The sequence below is a fragment of the Porites lutea genome, chromosome 11 (assembly GCF_958299795.1).
Source record: "Porites lutea chromosome 11, jaPorLute2.1, whole genome shotgun sequence".
Classification (NCBI taxonomy): Eukaryota; Metazoa; Cnidaria; class Anthozoa; order Scleractinia; family Poritidae; genus Porites; species Porites lutea.
In genome coordinates, this window is record NC_133211.1 from 26,114,333 (window position 1) to 26,136,005 (window position 21,673).

General features: G+C 37.8%; 1 protein-coding gene across 1 annotated transcript; it reads left to right on the top strand.

The window, feature by feature from the left end:
- Nucleotides 1-63: 63 nt before the first annotated feature.
- On the top strand, nt 64-21,074 carry LOC140952100 (uncharacterized). The gene is made up of 15 exons (XM_073401526.1): nt 64-1,061; nt 2,118-2,714; nt 3,943-3,991; nt 5,662-5,823; nt 7,395-7,448; nt 9,118-9,165; nt 10,393-10,457; nt 11,653-11,730; nt 13,002-13,283; nt 13,825-13,968; nt 14,659-14,915; nt 16,412-16,461; nt 17,546-17,635; nt 18,791-18,853; nt 20,797-21,074. The coding sequence occupies exons 1-15, from the start codon at nt 595-597 to the stop codon at nt 20,878-20,880; spliced, it is 2,490 nt and encodes an 829-aa protein (XP_073257627.1). The 5' UTR covers nt 64-594; the 3' UTR covers nt 20,881-21,074.
- The last annotated feature ends 599 nt before the right edge of the window (nt 21,075-21,673 follow it).

Genomic DNA, 21,673 nt, shown 5'->3' on the forward strand with positions numbered 1-21,673 from the left:
AAACCTTCATTCAGTGCAAGATGGCCGCCCGCGAGAGCAGTGTTAGCGCGGTTTTTAATTTTTATCTTGTATGTCTGCTTTTTTCTTTGTTAGAAAATAAGCCGTAAAGGCAGTTTATTCTAAACAAAACCATGGCTTGGAAAAGACCTCTAGAGAAAGATAACAGCGAAGAACTGAAAATCTGTCCGTAAATCGTGCTTCATGACTGTAGCTGGTGGAATGAGAATGATGAAAAATGCCTAAAAGAACGGTGCGAATATGGTGGACTTCTGGATGAAACTTTGCAACAATTGTTTTAAAGTGGAACTTTTTATAATGCAGTTCCCGTCTGCGAAGGAAATCGAAGGTCTTTGGTTGCGCGTGGAACTTCAATTAGCGACGTCATTTTCACGTAGCAGATTTAGTACGTCAACAGTCAAAACTCAAAACGAACAGATGTCGATGCTACATACTGAGATAAATACGTACAAATGCAAATACGTATTTTTTCTGTCCATAGAAAAAAACTAGAAAACGTGTGATATGGAGAAGGTTTCTTAACGATCCAAACCACCGAATTGAGAAGGCGCTCGTCTAAATGTAAGTTTCTCTCTGATGCAGCGCACTAAATTTAAGGGTGGTGACAGGAGTAAAGGACAAACTCCACGGCGGCTGGATTCCGATGGAAGTGGCTCTGTGGTCTCCCTACAGTCATCCTCTTCAGATGATGGCAAATTTCCAGGCAAACAGATTTCCGAGGGTGTGAATCGTCCACCAGTGTTCCAAGTGGATTCTTCTGATGAAATTGTTACACAGAGGTTTTCAATGAACAGAGGAGGTGATGACTCGGCTCGAAAAAATTTAGATAAAATCCAGCAGAAGTTGAGCACACAGCCAACCCATGATACTTTGGATGAGATAATTTCAAGCATGAAACACCATGCTGGTATTAAGGATTCTTCAGCTACTGGTATGTCCTTTCCTTTGCAAAGTGATTCAGCCGTTGGAGGGAAAGCATACACATTGGCACAGTCCTATTCAGGTAGCTTAGGGTGGAATTCATCAACACCTTTGCAAATGAGGTAAGTAAATTAATAAGGTTATAATTAACTTAACCTGAGTTAGATCTTACACAGTACTCTCTCTCTCTCTGTCTGCCTATTTTAGTAACATATTTTATTCCATTGGCCACTTGCACATCTCCCATAAAACATCTGGTTTACCCTACCCAAATTTTGCATAAGTACAATGTATTGACAGTCTTTAATTTCTCTTGGGACAACTGTGAAACCAACGACAAATTAAAAACAAAGGTTATGCAAAATTTTTGAGGGAAAACAAGGTGTATTAGTGAAGATAATGTCGCAGTTAATTTTTTTATTTTGTTATTGTTTTGGGGTATGATAATGTATGCTAATGAACTTGAAACAAAAGTAAAACAAAGATTAACTGCAACATATACAAATGGTCATTGAATGCTCAACCGGGTAAATGTGTCAGTGCAAAGAGCAAAATTATGCAACTGAAAATAAGAAAAATAGAGGGAGTGAAATTGAATCTCTGTTTCTTGAGAGAACTATTTCTTACCTACCCAGTTTCTACCCTTATCCTCCTACAGGGAAACCTCAATATAACGAAGTGTTGAGGGACTGGGGAAATTTGTTCACTATAACAGTGCTTTGTTATATCAAGGTTCTTTTTAATATATTTTATTATTAGTGGGGCGAAGAAAATCATTTATTATTCCATGGAGTTGGGGTTTGTCATATTGAGGTTCCACTGCATATTCTTTTTGCTCATGCTCATCTTTCTTGTAGCCTGCATGGCAGGGATTCGAAATAGAAGGGGAAGGGAATTTGGGAACTAGACCACACTCTTGCACACCTTTTGCATTTCGCACGCCTTGGAGTCCCCTTTCCTTCCCTTTCAAATGCCTGCCACACAGGCTATATGTGAAGCTTAAACTCTCTTATTGTTTACGTACAAAGCATTATTTTTACTACTTTGGAGATACAAGATAATATTTATTGTAGGTTAACTGCCAGTAAACCATCTTTGTTGAAAAGGTTATTCTTAGTATGTGTTAACCTATTTTAGATTTGGCAATAACTATATTTTTAAAATTGATCTCCTTTAAGTGGCCACCAGAAATTTGGTGAGAAACATGCAAGACAACTCAAGGATATAACAGCACACTTTGAATCTGAAATAGACAAGATTCGCGACCATTTGAATGGTGTGGGAAATAACCTGTCAGCTCTGCAAGATGCATTGCCTGTCAAGATTCTTGAAGCTGCTAATCATAAATTGGAAGCAAGGTGTAACGTTCTAGAACAAGTTTGTGAACAGATGAAAAATAAATCAGCCAGGCTGGAACAATCCAACCATGACCTTGATAGTAGCTGTGCACAGTTACGACAAATTAATCAGAATCTTGAGGTCCGCTGCTTATATCTGGAACAAGTTTCACAGGCAAATGAGAAAGAGAAATCTCACTTACAAGAAAATTGTCGAGGTCTTGAAGCAAAGGTTGTGGAGCTTGCTGCAAGTAATGAGAAAGCAATCGGAGCTTGTCGTCAACTTGAAGAACTTAACCAGAAGTCTGAGAATAAGCATCAGGAGGTGGAAGAGTCCAAAAAGCTTCTGGAATCACAATACAAATCTTGCGTAGTGGATAATCAAAAGCTTGAGGCCCAGATTGGACAATGCCAAAAAACTTTGGAGCAATACAAAAAGTAAGGCATACAGTCACGCTAGGTCAAGTGCACCCCATAGATTCCATTTATGAATTTATTATTAGAAAATTAAACCCATTAGTCATTGTGGCAACCAGCATCAATTCAAATCTGCATTCCTGCATGTGTAATGAGCAGTGGATTTTTTACGAAAACCTCTCTGTAATTGGTCGGATTGAAAAATCTTTGAGTGGGTGCAACTGCTTTGAAGAAATCTACATCAAATTCAAGAAGACTGAGCTGGTAGAAATAATTATTTCACAACTACCTTGCATTGGAATTCACTGTTCATTACTTATGCAGGAATGGAATCTTGGTGGGTTTGCTTGACCTAAATTGATTTTTGCAAAACGGCAGGAGATGTTAAGGGCTGTGTTTCAACAAAATAATATCAGTAAGTTCAAACTTCCTCTAGCTCTGGCAAGTAAGGTCATAGAAAGCATTTGAAAAAATGCCATAGATTGGATCCTTATTATATTATATTTTTAAAATTTCTCAACTCATGCCAAATATAAAATTTGTTTTATAATATAAGCTGTATCTTGGAGCAGAGGAAATGCCAAAAGAATGCAGTGAACAAAGATGAACACTGATGTAAAGTTGTAATAATTTGAGTTGCAAGTGGGGTTGATGTTGAGATTCAAATAAATATTCTAACCCTAACCTTTATCTCAAATTCATCAATGCATATTCATTATCACATCCAAAAGCTAGAAAAAAATTAAACTGTGGATTAAATTAGGCCCGCAACATCAACCTGTTGTCAGAGTTGTAATTGTAATTTGTTGTATTTTGTTTGTAATTTGTTAACCAACGGAGCTCTTAGGTCGGAGCTCTTAAGAACTCGTTGAAACTTTTCTGTGCATTCCGGATTGAATTGGAATTTGGAAGTGTTTGGCTTTTAAGGAGAGGGGAAAACCATAGTACCTGGAGAAAACCCTCTCAAAGCAAGGGAGAGAACCAACAACTAACTCAATCCACATATGGCGTAGATGCCAGGAGTCAAACCTGGGCTTGACCACAGCACCACCCTTGCTCCAAATAATTAGTTGAATATTATTATATTAAAAAATCACAATTATACACAAATAGATCTGACTTTGATTGACAGGCAACTGAAATGTCAGGTCACAGTCATTAAAACTAGTCTTATTCAGAACTACACTCACCTGGACAACAACAGTCAACCTGTTCATAAAAACTAATCATTGTTTTTGTAAATGTGTAGGAAATTTAGAGACTTTGAGGAGGCAATTAACACATCAAAAAGAGAAAAGGTATGTTCTGAATGCCTTTTTCAGATGTGAATTTAATGTCCAAATATTTCTTCAAGGGCTGATTGTTCAAAGTGCTCTCTTGCATTGCAAGGTTGAAAACCCTAAAAACAAATCTCCTCTACAAAAAGGAAATACAAATACTTGTCCTTTCTAAGCTGTTTGCAAGCATGAGCAAAGAAGTTAATTTGGGGCTGCTTGGCCAACCTCAATGTTAGTAACTAGAGTTGAAATTAATTTTACTGCCTCCCTTCACTTTTAAAAAGCCTACTATGACTGCAGAAGGACTAACTTTGTCAGTTGGGCGGTTCAATTCCCAGGGCCAGTCAATACTCAGGGTCTTCAAATAACTAAGAAATGAAGGAACTGCCTTTGACCTCAAATGGCTAGACCTTGGTGTGGCTGAGATGACCACATAAAATAAAGTGGCAGTCCCCTCTCCAGTAGGAAATTTTAAAAAGTTTACCCAATAATAATACTTTTGTGCTAAATACATTGACAATCGAATGAAGTGGTTTTTTGTTAGGGATGCTGTTAATTAATAATTGAAGCACAATTCTAGGTTGTTATTAAGGGCTAGGGGCCATGGATTTTTGGAAAGTATCAGAGTGTGAATGCCAGCACAGTGGATTTCAACACCATAATCAAAGAGTTCCCACTTGTTTTGAGTGTTAAGAATAGGTCTGAAGGACCTCCAGTCCTAGGAAATTGAGGGTCCTTTTTGCTTTTAAAGGGTGCCAGACCATGTGTATGTATTATAAGAGTGCAGAAAGGGGGAATTTGCGGCCTGCAATTTCTTCCTTTGCTATAAACAGAGCCATTTTTACTTAAGCTTTCAAAGTATAGTCATACTTGATGTGTCTTCCACATGTTACATGACCTTTTTCCCAGTCGACGGAGATCTAAGGCCCATCGCGGAAAAGAAGTTGGATCATGTACAAATCGTTGGGATGGTTTTGCCAAACATCTGTATGTCTCAAGACATGTTTTGCATTTTCATGTGGTTATCGGTGGAAATTTACATAAACAATAAAAACTCTTTGAGCAATTTGGACTTGAAGGCACGCTATTTGAGCATCTACATCAGTTTTTCTTTTGTTTCATATAAACAAAGTATGTGTTTTTTTTCGTCGTTGAGGACTGTGTTTTCTGGGTGGACATAATTTTTCCTTGAGTAGACAAAATGGGGTATTGATAAGGCATGTGGCATGGGGATTTCTAAGATGGTTGCAAAGATGTGTGGGTGTAGTGACCAGTCATTGTGCATCCCTGGGACGCTTGGGTTCAAAGAAATGTGTGTTTTTTCATTTTTGTGCAAAATATGCGCACATGTGCATTGATGAGAACCCTTGTTGATTCCACCAGTCCTGTAATTTTTTTTAAACAATCTACAGCTGACCATCAGTCTAGACCGCTTTTTAAAATTTGAATTGAATTCAAAATACATTTCTACAGTATAGGGAACAAATCTACTTGCAGATTTTCTATGAGAACGCTTTGCCTTCCCCCACCACTGCCCTTCTCATCCCAGTCAAGGAACCTGAAAAAAGACTAGAAGGAAAATTGCCTCAGGTTAGGTGGGAAACAATGAAAAAATGAGGTTGTTGGGATGTATTTATTGAAGTCAGGACAGTTGCTAAGATATAATTATATTTTTTTCATGTTTAAACAAGGAAAGCTTAGCTATGAAGCTAGAATTTTTGAACAAAGGGCTCACTCAGGTCAAACAGAATTATGAAGAGTTGAAGTCCATGTGTGCTGCAAAGGACGAGCTGATTACCAGGCTGGAAAATGAGATGAGGGAACTGTCTGTGTTTGTGGAAAAAACAATCAAGGTATTTTAAGTTGTCAAAAAAATCTTAAACACTTGCTTGTATTCTTATTTTTTTTATTTAAAGTATTAACAGTAATAAAACTGATTTTGGTGGTAGCATGTATGCTAATTTATATTTTGCATCATTTTCCTTAGTAATATTTCCTGTCAGTGTGCTCCTATTGTGGATGGTTTCTCCTAAAATTTCTGCAATATTGCTATGGGATTTTTTATTGAGCCGAAACCAAATGCGCAATTGCATGCATTTAAGACATCTTACGGATGAATGGTTATTATTAGTAGTTAAATAATTACTGGAGCAACTGTGTCATTTTTTTTTAATAGTCTGCCCCTTTGAAATATCCTGATAGAATTTGAATTTGGAGGAAAAAATACTCTTAAAAAACTGGATTATAACTAGAGTATAACTACAACTGGAGTACCCAGAGAAAACCCAAGAGCACGAATCAATAATAAACTAACCTCAAGCCACATAAATGGCTGGCACCTCTGGGATTCAATGACATGGGCATGTTGGTGTGGGCAAGTACTCTCACGAAGCTTGATTTTGGGATGTATGCTTGACTTTTTGAGGAATGTTTAAAAAAATTAACATACGTACAGTGTATTGATTTAAAAAGCGCTTGACATTGAAGGAATTTCATTTGAAAGCATACAGTGTTGACAATTTTAATAATATCTATATAACAAGTAAGTTTATATGTGACAAGTGATTGGAGCATGATACTGCATACAGCTGACATTCTAAGCAAGAGTATTACCGGTAAGTACCAGTACAAATACATTTTACAAAATGTCAAACATTCAAAACTACACACTGGCAAAATCAATTAAGTTAAGACTTTTTATTGTTCCGGTGTTGTTTCAATTTATTACTAGCTTTATTAGTGAGTGGAAACACCAGTTTTTATTACAGTTAAACCTCTCCACAATGGCTGACTTGGAGACAGAAGAAAGTGGCCGTTATGGGGAGGGAGGGGTGTAATATGACAAATTTTTTTTAGGGAGTGCAATTGTTTCTTCGTTCATGCTTGTAATTACTGCCCTGTAAATGTGTAAATTTACTACTTTTTATTTATTTAAAAAAATTACATGGAATCTATTTTATTTATTCCATGTAATTTTTTTTCTTCCAATTTAGTCTGTGTAATCTTTTTTCTTCGTTGTTTTTTACTTGCAATAAAATAAAATAAAACAAAAAGTTCATGCTTACTGTATCCCATAGTGGTATTCCAGTCATATATAAATATGGAGATAAAATACACAAAACCTTGAAGAACGTTTTGAATCAAAATGCTAATGTGACAAAACAACCGGGGTTCTCAACATTTTGCTATAAGTATTGTAGACAAGTTATGCTTACCGCAGCAGTATAAATAACACACATGCAAAATACAATTGCTCTGATAAATCATCAACACACCACACAGATTAAATCTCATGACCATTCTTGACCCTTTCATCAGTTGCTGAAAAAAATTGGCCTTTGTTTAGAGGTGGCTGTTGGTGGAGGTTCAATAAATTGTATTTCACATAAAGTAAATTAATTGCTCCTTTACAATCTTTTTGCAGGAAAAAACAGAAGCTGAGAAACATAGCAAAAGAGATAAGGAGCTTCTTCAAAGAGTAAGTCCTAAAAACTGCAATCAGAGTTGATTTTTGCTGCGACCAAGCAGCTCACTTACCGTATTTTCTCAAATAATGGCCAGGTGTGTTAATTGATTTTTTTTTCCGCACCAAAAGGGAGTGATTATTTGAGGGAAGGAGATTGTTTCCGATATTGCTCATGGGAAGTTGTGCTTGATCCAAATGTTTTGTTTTATTTTCCCATTAATTAAAAAATAAAATAACCACATCAAATAAAATAAACATGGGCATTTTTAGTGTTCCAAATTTAGTTCCTTGATTAATTTTTAATGTCAATATCTTGGGTGCCAGACCGGATTTTGAATTGTCACTGATCAGTTTTGCCTGCGTGCAGACGTCTCCTATTTCCTTTGTTGCACGCGGAAAAGGGAGTCCCTTTTCCGTGTGCAACAAAGGAAATAGGAGACATCTGCACGCAGGCAATGATCAGTTTTGCTTATTGTAAGACATAGTGCAATTTGAAATATTTAACTCGATAATACGGCTTCCAAATGGTTCTAGAAGTGAACAGACACACAACACAACTTGAGTCATTTTTATTGCAAATTCTTTCAAAAATTGTAAGTTAGATCGTATTTTGCTTATTTTCATCATAGTTAATTGAGTGGAATGGTTATGAAACCCGTCAGACTCCTTTGTTATATGTTTTTGTGGACCTGAAAGTGCACAACGTTCAAAAGAATTCCTATCATTTTGATTGTATTGACCAATAAAAACGTTGCATTAATTTATTCCGTAACAATTTGCCAACAGAAAACAAAGGATTGTGCACTTTCAGGGTGCTTCCAACATAAACTGCAGCACTGTTGTTTTTATCATTGATGTTTGCCGCTTTTCATGTGCATTTTTGTATAAAATTCAAATTCCAACAAACTCCCTTATAGAGTCTGGGCTGCCTGTGTTGTAAACTGGCCAATGTAAAGACCCATTAAATCACAAATAACTTGTGATTATAGGAATTCTTGTTGTCACAACTATAAAAGATTGACCCAATAAAAGGGTCTGTAGTTAGCTAAAATTTAATGTCTATGTCAGTTCATTGTTTCTGAGGTGATGTTTTACTGCCCAGCATCATCTTAGCTCACTTACAATTTGCAACCTCAGGTTTGGTAAAAATAGCAGAAACTTATATAAAACAACAGTGAACAAATCAAGATCTTAAGACTATTTTGGAACTTTTTGTGCAAACCTATTAAAAAATGGTTATAAATATTTTTGTTCAAAAAATAAGGTTAATTAAATATTGATTGTTAAAATCAGTGAAAAATATAGGGACAGTCATTGAATTAATGGAAAGGAAAACTCATGACTGGTAAAACATGACTTTACTAGCTAGTGGTATTTAGATTTTTGTTTTTAAGGGCACAGAGAGCCAGACGTTTCAACTCACCACTAGCAGCTGTGCTGGTACTAGTACTTTTTTGGAATGGAAAAACGTGCTCTTCAGTTCACATGTTTGTTGTTATGTAAACTCTGTTGTGGTTCGATAAATATTTTAAATTTATTTTTAGTTTAAATTTCAACTGTTACAATCTTATAACCGTACATAACAATTTTCCAAAACAAGACAGTGAAATAAAATTTAAACTAAGTAGGATATTAAACCACAGCAACTAAACTATTCCCTTTTTTTACTTTTTTTAAACAGATGTTAATAGAATATGATGTTTTAGTTAAAGATCACCAAGAAGCACAGGTAGGTTTTAGAGTATTTTAAGTTAACTTTAGGCTTGCGATTAAAGTCAAATCTTTTAGATAATAATGGACATCGAGGGGTGAGAGTCAATTGGCTACATTATAGAGGTGTCTGTTATATAGAGGGAAGGTTTTTATAAAGCTTGGTATCTTTGGGACTATTAATACAACTGTCTGTGATTGAGAGGTGCCTGTATTGTAGAGGTAGTGTTTATGTTTGAAGTTAAGTATCCAGGGCTGTCAACCCCCCATGTCTTCAAATATTGAGAATTGATAGGAAAGGGGTGATAGATGATGTCATAATGTACGACACATGACATCATTCGTGCAAAAAATACTTGTTGACTCCAATCGTCACAAATTTGCAATGACCACAAAGTGTGCGTAAAAGATGTTGTTGGCTTTGTAACATATGAACTGATTGGTTTACTTCCCAGCAATCATATTATTTCTTATATAACAATGGCATACCAGAGTTTGTGAGGAAACGTTCGATGTTAACTTTAAAATAGCTCAAACAAAGCAAAATAGTTGAAATGTTATTGTTGGAAAGTCGAGTCTACTGATGATTATTCAGGAGATTTCATACTCTAATCTGGAGACTGGGAGATACGTTCCCCCTAATGAAATCTTGAGTCTCCCGGATTATCTGGGAGAGTTGACAGCACTGGGTATCTTGGGACCAAGAGAACTGTCTGGAATATAGAGATGGTGGTATCATGGAGCTGAGGTGGAGGGTTAGGAACTATAGAAGAGGTTTGACTCTCGGTGTTGTTTTATTAAGATTCTGAGAGGGAAGGAGATAACAAAGAATTGTATTAAATAACGCAAGATGGTGTTCTTTGTTGTTAATTTCATTTAATTGCATTTTAAATGTCATAGTAATCTTGAAACTTGACACTCACAAGATGGCAAAGGGTTAGCACATGAAATGTTTTTTTGCTTAACTTTTGCCAAGCAATTTTGTAATTGTCTTTTTTTGTAGCATCTAATTGAACTATTTTGTTTTCCCAGTTTTTTGCAAAAATTTTCGTCACCATCATTGTGAATTGAATGGAATTTCCTGTGTGGAAGCAGATGTGATCAGCAAAGCAAGGCTTTGAGACATTCAATTGAAATTTGAATAAAATCATCTTCACTAATCCATAATAATTTTATAGCACTTAGCAGAATGTCTAATATATCAAAGTTAAAAGCTGTGATTGATAATATTATTTACTTTTTACAGGAATCCGTAAAGTCTATGCATGATAAACTCGAGTTGTCACAAAGTGAGATGGCAAACCTTAGAGAGTAAGTTCGCTGTTGATAATAGAGGGCTTTAGATTTGGGGATGAGAATGAGTACAATTACGAGATTTAACTTAAAGATTTTGCGCATGTTCTAACGAAAAGATTCTCCAGAAAGCTTCATTTTACTTTTTTTTACCAAAGAAGTTAATACGATTATTTATACTGAAGGAGGTTAAGCCCTCTTCCAATAGCAAAAGGATAAAACTTCTTACATTTGATGACTTGTTCCCGCCACTACAACATTCTCGCTAAAACCCATAGTAGAATGAGGATGGCTATCATGTTTTCCTACCAAAATGATGCTGGTTCACACGTGAGCAATAATCAGTATTGAGAAAATCTCGTACTCGTAGTCGTCCTTGTCTCAGAATTTAAAGCTCTCCATTATATTATTGGAAGGTATTGAATGACTCCCACGTCGTGCAAAACTGACAAGGGAAAGAACTTAGAAACAAATGAGGGCATTTTTATTTTCATTGTTGGAATGGTTAGTAGAAAAAACAAACAGTCAAGTCAAGTCATTTTAATTTAACTCGCACAAATATTTACAGATACCTGCCTCTGTTATCTGTAAATAATAACTGACTAATAACTTTTATACTTGCCATTTTTATTAGTCAATATGAAGCTGAAGCAACCACGATCCCGACAGTGTCAAAAAACAATTGGTTTTATGAGCAAAACAACAGCTCTGCATGTGCATCACACCTTTTAATACATTTCTTTGATGTCCACTGCACGACTATGACATGAAACCAATGTTTTATGGAGGCTGTGAACATACGACTCACAATGAATTTTCCTTTCTCTTTTTGAACCTGTATAAAGTCCTTAAGAATTCAACTCCAGGAAAGGTAGCCTTTATTTGGTAAATTGAGCGTGTCCAAACAGATGCAATAAAGTTTGAAAGGATGCAAATTAATTTTTTAGCGATGTTTTCACTGCCGTCATCGTCACTGTCATTGTTGCTTAAGCTAATAATAATAATAATAATAATGTTGCACCTACTACTTTGCATGACCTAATAATGTCGAGATACTCCTACACTCTCAGAACAGGATCTTCCAAAGGTAAATTCGACCATCTATGACCTAAAGTTGTAGTGCAGCAAAATAATGAATTGTAGAACAATTTACCAGATGGGTTTCTTTCCTATAGTTATTTGTATGTTATTCGTTGTTTTCTCTTGCTTTCAGGACCATATCAAAACTAGTTTCAAGAGGTAATACTAAGGAGGATGTAGCCAAGGAGCATAGTTACGTCCAAGAAAATAGGTTTGCATATTAAATCTATTTATAATAATGGTTTCAATACTTGTACGAGCAGTGGATGAGTAGCTACTTAACAGTTTTTTTTTCCATTTTAAGTAGACAGAGGTTCCTGAAAAATACAGGCTCCTGTTGTTCAAAATTTGGATAGCCCTATCCACCGGATAAATTGCTATCCAGCAGATAAGTGTTAGGGAAATCAATTGCGTAATCCACTGGATAGTGTTACCTACCTTTCGAACAACTGGGCTCAGATGTAGACAGCATCCAAATGACCCACCCTTTTAGTGGTGGGGGTCTGGATGCTGAGAAATGTGTTTCACAGGTATTTTTGAACCAGGAAACTCAGATATTAGATGGGTTACCTAAACCAGAATTAAGCTGCAAAATAATTTTAGATATGTTACAATTTTGAACAGCACATATAGTGTGTCTACCAAACCCAGTGATTAGTGTGACAAAGTTTTGTCTTATCACTGTGGCTCACTAGTAATATTATCAGATGTTAGATGTCAGAACATTTTGTCCAGGATAACTGCTTTAGTTTTAGAGAAAACTGCTGTCAATGCAGCTCCTTTCCAAAAGACCTTAGTACATGCTCTGTACCAAGCAAACAATCCTTCAAATGTCTACTTCCTTTTTTGTTTGTCTTGACAACGTAAAATTAAGGTCAGTGCCTTTGTTTCACTTCAAATTATACCTGCTTGTTAACACTCAAAAACTCTTCTAAATTTTCTTGTGGCAGACCAAAAATTTCAAAATACATTCTTCCAAGCCTCTAAGCAAGATTTTTGAAACAATGCAGAGCTCTGTAATCTTATGTTTCTTAACTGTCCCTGGGCATAGTCAAAAGGTCTTTTATGTGTTTAGTTATAACAGGTAGCTCAAGCATTGATGACAATGACAGCAGTGAAAACGTTGCTAAAGAATGAATTTATGTCCTTTCAAACTTAGTTGTGCCTATTTAGATCCACCTAAAAAATGTGAAAGGAGGTTTCACATCATAGTGTAGCAGTGGACGTTAAAGAAATGTACTAAAAAGTGTAGTGCACTGGCGGTGCTGTTGTTTTGCTGACATGAAACCAATAGCTTTCTGATGTTGTCGTTGTCATCAAGGATGCTTAAGCTCCCTAACCGTCACAAATTCTTTTTTCTACCAAGCCCAGCTAAGTTTAATGACCAGTTGACAGTTTCTCCTTGTGAAAGATTGTAGCCGGCGAAGTAAATACAACCATGATTAAACAATTGTTTTTTTTTCTTGGTTTTTTTTTATTAAGTCACATTGAACAGTCCACGGGTAAAAATAAACTATTTACTGGACGGAAAACTTGGGAACAATCCACTCCCATAAAAAAGCGAGATATTCAGAGAGCAGACCAGAGCCAACTTGCTTCATCCTATACAAGCCCAGAAATTCCAAGAGATGTACTGAGCTCTGAATTGGCAGCAAGCTGTCATCCACATGCCACTTCGCCAATACATTCTGGCAGTCCAGCTGTACCAGATGTTTTGAAAATTCCATCATGCCCTACCAAAAAGCAAGATTTGACATCTAATGGGTATTTATGTTTGAGTTTTAATATTATATTTTTTTTCTGGTTGTTCCTGCTTAAAAATGTGCAGGCCGGTTGAAGTATTTTACTCTGTAGCTTTATCGTAAATTTAAAATATGGTACAAGCAGAGCTAAAGATAGCCTGAATTTCAGCTGTCTCCTTAAGTCACAAACTCAGGCTAAGCTAAAAAAATAATGCTTAGGTACGAAGTGATCTTGAAATCTTAATCTGGGTAAATTAAGAAAAGTAGGTGGTGACAGGAAGAATTATGTATTATTACAAGACCAGACTGTGGTCCCTACTGCCAGCAACATTGGTTTATAGTGCACAGCCATATGGTGCCTCGTTAGGTGACCATTTAATGGAGGTGCCTACATTATTATGCCATAAATTAAGTAAAAATTGAAAGAAACAATAATCTCTAAATTACTATCCTATGACCTGTGTTGGCAAAACAAAACTTATTTAAGATGAGGTCTGTTTTCTGGGTAGGCTATAAATTATAACATTATTGTTAAGCTGATTCTTATATTTCAATTCATCAAGACGCAAGTCCTCAACCCCCTCCAGTCAGGGTAAAAGTGGTCAAACAAAACCTGTCACAAGTAAAGAAAGTCCGGACACTGCAATGCCAGCACCTTATACTGTTGCAGGAGGAATGGTAGTCAAGAAAACTGATCTTCTTACTAGGTTGGAAATGAAAATCATTGAAATAGAGTACAATATGCATGTTTGGTTGGTCTTTATTGTTTTGCTTTGTGATTGGTTATAGACGAGCCTAAGGGACGGACCATTAGAAATTTTATGGGGGGGGGAGGGGAATTTTCGAGCCGCCGGAATTTTTTTTCGTTATCAAATTCCTTGTATGAATTTTTTTTAGGCCATAGCATGAATATTTTTTAGGATTAATTGGCGTGCATGAATTTTTTTCATTTAATTTTCCCTTGCGCAAATATTTTTTTTGTACGTCGCCCGCTCCCCCCCCCCCCCTCATAAGTTTTCTAATGGTCCGTCCCTAAGTAGAAATGGGAAGGGGATCAGGAGGAAGTCCCCGTGAAAAGAAAGGTGTGTCCGGTAGCCCAGGATTAGTGGATTTTGCTAACGGGCTGGTGAATTCTGTTCTTAAGTTAAGTGAAGTTTTGGGGGGAAATTCAAATTACAGAAGAACTGTCATCAATTCTGCTCATCAAAAAAAATTTTTAATGACTCTTGGGTTAGTACATTCTAGCTAAAACTGACTTTCTTTGCACACTGCTTACCAAGTAGTAATAGATGATAGTGCTGATCAGCATCATCATCGTCGTCATCATCAGCATCGCCATCATTATTTTGGCTACCGATTCTTTCATTTCTTGTGTTGTTTTATCTTTGCGCATAAAGGTTTGACGTGGTCTTTGAAGATACTAAATCAGGTGAAGAAATGATTCGCACTCACACCGGAAGGACCCGCCGCCTCTATGGTGAACCCGCCCAAACAGAGTCTAGTTTTCTAGCAGCTGGCGATGAAGCCGCTGGCGGTGAAGCCGCTGGCGGTTTTCCAGAGTCAGAGTTTACTGGTGCACACGATGCGAGACTGTTAGCAGTAGAAGATTATGAAAGGACAATTTCTGAACCAAGAAGGACCAAGGATAAACAAAGTGGGTGGTGGTGACCTGTATCGATTCTTTCTGGGTGTCAGTAAAACACCAACTTGGGCTTGAGGCAACCCCATCTACCCTGGGCTAGAGGTTGGGTTTGCCGTTGTTAAGGTCCATTATCTTTTTGTTTTGCACAAGTTCGGGGAAAATTATGGCGCCAGGGCCACTTTTTTCTCGTGCAATGGCAGCTCTGCTACCAACATTTTTCCTGAACTAGCACAAGTGAGCCTGCTTGCAGGCTGCTTTTTCTTTCTTTCTGTAATGCTTTAACCAACACATCAAAATTAAAAGAAAGAAGAACAAATGACTTCCTTGTTCCACTATCTGAATTTCAGCTAGTGGAGCATGGGCGAAATGAGATTAACCAAAAAAACCGGGCCACCACTTTTCATTTTCACTCGCTCTGTGTTTTTTACCCGTACTTCACTATCTGAAGCGGGAATCAGGGTACGGTTATATTTATAGGAAGATGTATTTTTAACTCATTTTGCGGTTTCTTATTTACATTTTTTGTTTCTTTATCACAGGCTTATCATTTTCGGATAAAGCTTTTAAAATAACATCTCTGAATATTGAAAAAGCATAACAATATTACTTATCTCTGAAACTTTTTAACCCAATATACCAAGTAGTTTCGGAAGAAATTCGTTATTAAACACTCGAAATGTAATGGGCTCATAAACGTTTTTGTCACCCAGCAATCTGGCAGTATTGGATGCCTGATAATTCATTTGATGTTGCCTAAAAAGAGCTGAAAATGGCACAAATTGCTGAAGTAAAGCAGCTCTTTCAACTTTTGAACTTTAAAATTTGTATATAAGGTGAAGCCGTGGTGTTTATCTAAAAATGTCCTTGCCCTTGGCTATTTATACCTTTCCCGGGGGGATATAAGCCATATAGGTATATGCCGTCCCAAAGGGTATGGTTTTTGCACCGTTTTGGTCTTGAAATGGCTATAGACTTTGCCCATTTTGGTCTGGAATCGGGTATAGTTTTCGAGGGAACTACGGGAATGTATGAGGCTATCAAAGTAGAGGCCTTTATAAAGACTGGATTTATATGGATAGTTTCTAGCAGGAAAGCTGAAGGTTTTGAGCCTTGTTTTACATTCTTGCCTGGTGAAGCGTGTCCTTACAGACTCTATTAATGAATTGGTTATTGCCGTTATCGCTTCTTTTCTGTATCCCTGCATGAGTAATGTCGGTAATGAGTGGTGAATTTGCACGCAACGTGGTTAGATATCTTAGCAGCTCAGCTTTTTTCTTAAATTTGATATAAAAGTCTTCATCGGAATTTTATTCACTCAAAAGTCCGAATTCTTTTCAATATGAGAAAATAAAGAGAAGCCCCAGACCAAAATAAGTTGGTAATTATGCATGCAGGAATTTGATAGTAGTAGCGGCAAAGGCTAAGGGAGTCAATTTTCAAATAATCAATTCATTAATCTGACCTATGGGGGTACAAGTGTAATAACACTAGAATCGTTCTTTTTACAGCAGTTACATACAATATCGCCGAGAAGGACCTGGGCACGAAAAACAGCCAGGTGAGCCTTTAGAATAGGTACAATCAAAACTCTGTACATCGGACACCCACGGGAGCGGCACTAAGTGAGCTTGTGCACACGCGCCTGACCTCCGCCCCTCCCCCTCAGGAAAAAAAAACAACGAGAAAGAGACAAGAGACGACGTCTCTCTTCCTGGAGGCAAATGTTCATAGGATAGCTTTAAGTGTCCTTGTCAGAGAGGTGTCCATCTGAAAAGTAAAAGATGGGACCGACTGTGACCAACTGTAGATGTCCGAGAGGAGAGTGAATGCAAGAACGTGAGTGGAAATGACAGGGACCAACTCTAGGTATCCATTTTAGTGAGTGGGGAGGGGGCCGTGGGGGGCGAGTGGAGAACGTTGCTTCTTTAGTTAGATCAAGCAGGGACCAGCGGAACATAGCGGAACCCCCTGATCCCAATGAAGGCCTTCAAATCAGCTATTAAAGTTACAAGTAACAAGATAATGCGCATGCAAGGATGATTTAACATACCCTGCGAGCAAGCTCTCCGGGAGACGCGAAAGTAGCCTGCGAAAACAGTCGACATTTAGCGACGCCACCACTAAATTCCCGCGAAGAGACGTCTGTGAAACGAGTGCAGAAATTCCAAACTGATGAGGCGTCACTCCCCATATCTGGGTGGTGCCTCTGATTGAAAGCACTTCCTAGATCTGGATAGTGATGCGTCGTCAGTATGGAATTTCTGCGCTCGTTTCTCAGACGTCATTTTGCGGGAAAACCAGTGGTAGCGTCGCAAAAGGGAAGGCTTTCCAGGGACACTTTTGATGCCAGTCATAAAAAATAATAAATAATTCCGTTATTTACCCTCTGCAGTATTTATAGCACTTATGCTAGTGGGGCCGAGCAAATGTCTGAAACAAATAATGTAAATCAAACTTAACAGGGTTAACCTAGCGGTCAGAGTAGGACTTGAATTCAGGGCCTCCAAATTGCAAGTCCAGCACTCTAACCACTCGGTTCAGTATAACGTGAATCTCATTAGCGTGCATATATATTGCGTAACCAAGCCTTTTTTAAGATTGTGAATACCTTTGTTGTGTGTTAAATTTTTGTTGTGACTTAGGCCGGCAGCAAGGATCACACTGAAGAGAGTGAAAATGACATGCATTTAATGGAAAGAAAATTTTCAATGCTTACAGAGGAAAGAAAACGAGCAAGTGCTGTTTTTTTTTTGTGATTTAACCCTCTCCATCTTAGACCAAGTTGTTTACGGTGGCCCATAGAGGACACGCTACCTACATTTTTATATCGCGCGTTAAAAAAACAGTTTATCGCGCGATAAATCGAAAATATCGCGCGATAAATTGAGAATTATCGCGCGATAAATCCAAATTATCGCGCGATAATTCTCAATTTATCGCGCGATATTTTCGATTTATCGCGCGATATAAAAATGTAGATAGCTTGTCCTCAATGGGCCACCGTAGGTTGTGGCGTGATACTTTTGTCAGGATAACTTTAGAATCTGTGAGAGAAATCCTATGCTGTTACGCTTCGGCTGAAACCTTTCGCAGCACGTTTGTATATAATATTTCTTAGGATGTAAAAAAAGGAAATTTGAATTTTCTTACAATTTTTTTTCTTTACCCACCATCAAAAAGAAAGAGTTAATGAATTTTTTTTACTACATTTCTTTTATTTTCTTGACTCTCGTTAGTGAAACATTGTTTTTGCCACTCAAAATTGAAAACTCCTATACAGGGATCATATCTTCAGCACACTATATAAGGGAGCACTCAACAAAGTTTTATACAGGGAAGCTCCGATCCGAGGTCCAACCCCTTGCCCTTTGGACCGAAAAGGTATCCCTTTTGTATAGCTTCTATTGACAAATGGTTCCTCTTTCACATACATACAATACAACACTGCATCCATTTAACTGTTTTGACTAGCCTATCTTTTTAATAAGCATCGAACAAAAAGCCAAAACAGGAAGTTTTTGTGTCATTATCACGACGTCTAATTGCGCATATTCGAAAATGTTTGAAATAAGAGCCTTGTTTTCCTTTTCACATCAAGTGGTGAAATTCCTATCCTATACCTGCAGCCTGAACTTAAGAAAAATTACCCCCTCCGCGGGGAAGAGCCTCCCCGTAAGGCTAATATAGGAATTGGCCCCTCCTGGGTAATATCCTCTTCATGTAATAGCCTGGAACCAGGCTCCTCAGTGGGGAAAAAGGCTAAAAACGGGGTGAAACAGCCAAAAAAAAAAAGCGGTTGACTGGGAATTTTTTTTTTCGCCTTTTCTCCCCCACTGCGAAGCCTGGTCTCAGGCTATATTAACATAATGTCTCTGTTAATACTGCAGCTTGAGTCTACTCTCAGCCGAATTCCAACGCAGAAAATGACGAAACGATCAAAGGAGGACAAGGTATTGTGAACATGCTTTGTTTTTCTTCGAGGTTTATTCATACGAGGTTTTCGAATCACTGCGTGAAAGTTTGCGCACGTTTATGCTATGAAACAATCTGCAGAGATCTTTGTTTCTACTTATTTGGGACATTTTTGTGTTTTGTTTGTTTGTTTGAAACGGGGGCACTCAACGACTGTTTTCTGTCAAATATCTGTTCGGAGAAGCAAAAATTGCCTATATTTCTCTATAGTTTGAGGAAGGCTAAAAAGTTCTAGATGACCGTTCCATTCATGTACAATTTTCAAAGCTTATCTAATAAATGCGATTTTCTGAGGTTTCATTTTTCCCATTTCACTCCCCAGGTTAAGTTATTTTTCGTAGAGAAAGGAAACCTAAAATTTTCGGAATCGAAAATGCGATGAAGAGAGGAATCAGGAAAATTATTAATTTCGCAAAACTTTAAATTGCACCTAAAATTTTCGGGAAAATAATACTGAAGCCCTTGTAATTTCGAAAAGACTCAATTTGCCCAAGGATGACCGAACAGATATAATTTATTTAGCGCCACTTAGAATACATTTCTAAAGATCTAAAAGTTCTCTGGATAGACTAAAGAGTGCTTTCAAAGCATTTAGAACACCGTCGTTGGGGTGCTTCTGTTGAAACCACCCGGAATGAGGGAGTACCCCCGGGTAAGATTTAGACAGCGAAAGCGATTTCTAAAACTGTGCAAGCCTGGCCCTGATGCTGTACACTGTTTGGATTGATAACAACAAAGTGAATATAAATCGTACTACGTAAAAGTTAGCTTTGCAAGACATAAACACGACATCTTGCTCTTGATAGAACCCAAACGTCATACTCTGGCCAAGATACCGTCGGTTATAAAGCGGATCGACTTGCGCCGGGAAATCCCTGGAGCCCTGATGCTCCTGTTTACGCGAAAACCGCGTGTGGGATGAGGAGAAACGGGGTTTCGCCGTTTTTTTTCTCTCTCGCTTTTTATTTTCGCTGCTGCTCGTCTACACTGACCCAGAGCCTTGCTTGCAAAGGCTACGTGACGGGAAAAAAGATATCTTACTTCCCCTTTGCATTTACTGACGATAAGTTATCTCAGCCTTTATCTTGCACTTCGAGTCTCTACTTCCTGACACCTGCTTCCTGAGTCTGAGCAGGTGTTGCAAAAAAACCGCTCCGGAAGCAACTGTTAAAATAAATATCTGGAGAGCTTCAATCAAGCTGGTGTGACGAGTGTGTTTCATTTGCGTATTTTGCTCTTGTCGCACCAATGCTCGCATCTTTTATGCCCTTTGTAAAGGGACTACTTTTAAAAAAAATTTCCTGTGTTTCAGGAGAGCGTTAGGTGCTATGCAACAAGAATGGACGGGGGGGGGGTACTCGACTAATATTTGGATATAGGTTTGAAATCCTGACCCTGTTTAGGACAAAAAATTCTTTAAATTCATACCCTGTTTAGGACAACATCCTCTATTTTGTTACCCTGTTTAGGACAAAGGACAAAATGCACGCCGTGTTGTTTTATAGCCATTATTGGCAGTTACAGTACAGCAAATTCACGTTATGCATGTAGTCATTGCTTTTAGTACAAACAAATTTCATGCATTGTTTATGACCGGATGGCACGAAATTATATACCCTGTTTAGGACGGACAGAGAAGAGAAAAACCATCCCCTGTCAAGCGGCACATCCCTGTATAGGCCATATAAGGAAATCCTTCCCAGGGGAGAATTGAGAGGGAGTGTTCTTGAGATCTCTTGAGCGCGTAAGATGATAGGCGAGGTTTTCGGAGTCTCCCAGATTGAGTAAAAAAGGCTCTCTATTTCCTTTGTACAAGGTTTATATCGATATCGTTTTGATTATTCCTGCTGACTCTCGGGCTGACTCTCGGGCTGACCCTCGGGCTGACTCTCGGGCTGACCCTTAGTCTTCTTTTCTTCAGGCTTATCTCGAAAGCCGGCTTGATGAAGTGGTCAAGGAGATTGGAGCTGTCAGGATGCAACTTCGAAGACATCACGCCCTTTGAAAAAAGTACAAAACTTGAAGTATCACTTCGTCTGACCTTCACTGGGCAAGAAAGAAAGAAAACGTTTTGTTAAGCTTTTGAGATGAAAGTAAATCTAAACGATTTGTACTTCTGATTATATTTTTTATAAATGCACTGTTTTGTATTCAGAACTTGAACTGATTGAATTGACATTAAAGATGTTTTTTAATCTGCCCAGCAGATTTTATTTTTCTGTGTACTTTTAATTTAATAGTTTACTGATCATTTTATCTGCTCATTATTTTTGTCCTCTTATTAGTTGTACGAGTCATTTGATATAATCCGCCCCATGTGAGAGATTCGTTGTCAGTGGAACTTGGACTCTGGTTCCAATCGTTAGAGGGATTCCGGATTCCTTGAGCTGTGTCCAGATTTCAAAGCCCAGGATTTCGGATTCCGGAACCCTGGGGCGATTTATTTTCCATTTTTCCCAAACCAAAGAATAACAGATCAGTTAGAAAATAACTGACAAAGAAGTGAACAATTGTCGAATTGTAAACTGGTACCGTATAAACCTCCACCTCTCCAATTCTCAGTTTGGAAAACCTGGAAACGTATTAGAGATGGAAGACGTGCGTTTAAAGGGGCACAAAACTGCGGTTTCCCCATCGGATCACGGCCTTGAAACGCTTTTTTGCTATCCAGAACGTTTGGATCTCTAGCCATCTATTCTAAGCGACGTTATAAATTTAGTGTCTGTTCGGTCAAACTGGAGAACTTTGAGCCTCTTCAAAGTTACAAGGGCACTATCATTTTTCCGAAAGTTAGGTGC

Coding starts and splice junctions, on each gene's coding strand:
- LOC140952100 (XM_073401526.1), top strand. CDS start 595: ATGCAGCGCACTAAATTTAAGGGTGGTGACAGGAGTAAAGGACAAACT. Junction 9,166..10,392: donor AAGATCACCAAGAAGCACAG/GTAGGTTTTAGA, acceptor TACTTTTTACAG/GAATCCGTAAAGTCTATGCA. Junction 14,916..16,411: donor AAGGACCAAGGATAAACAAA/GTGGGTGGTGGT, acceptor TTCTTTTTACAG/CAGTTACATACAATATCGCC.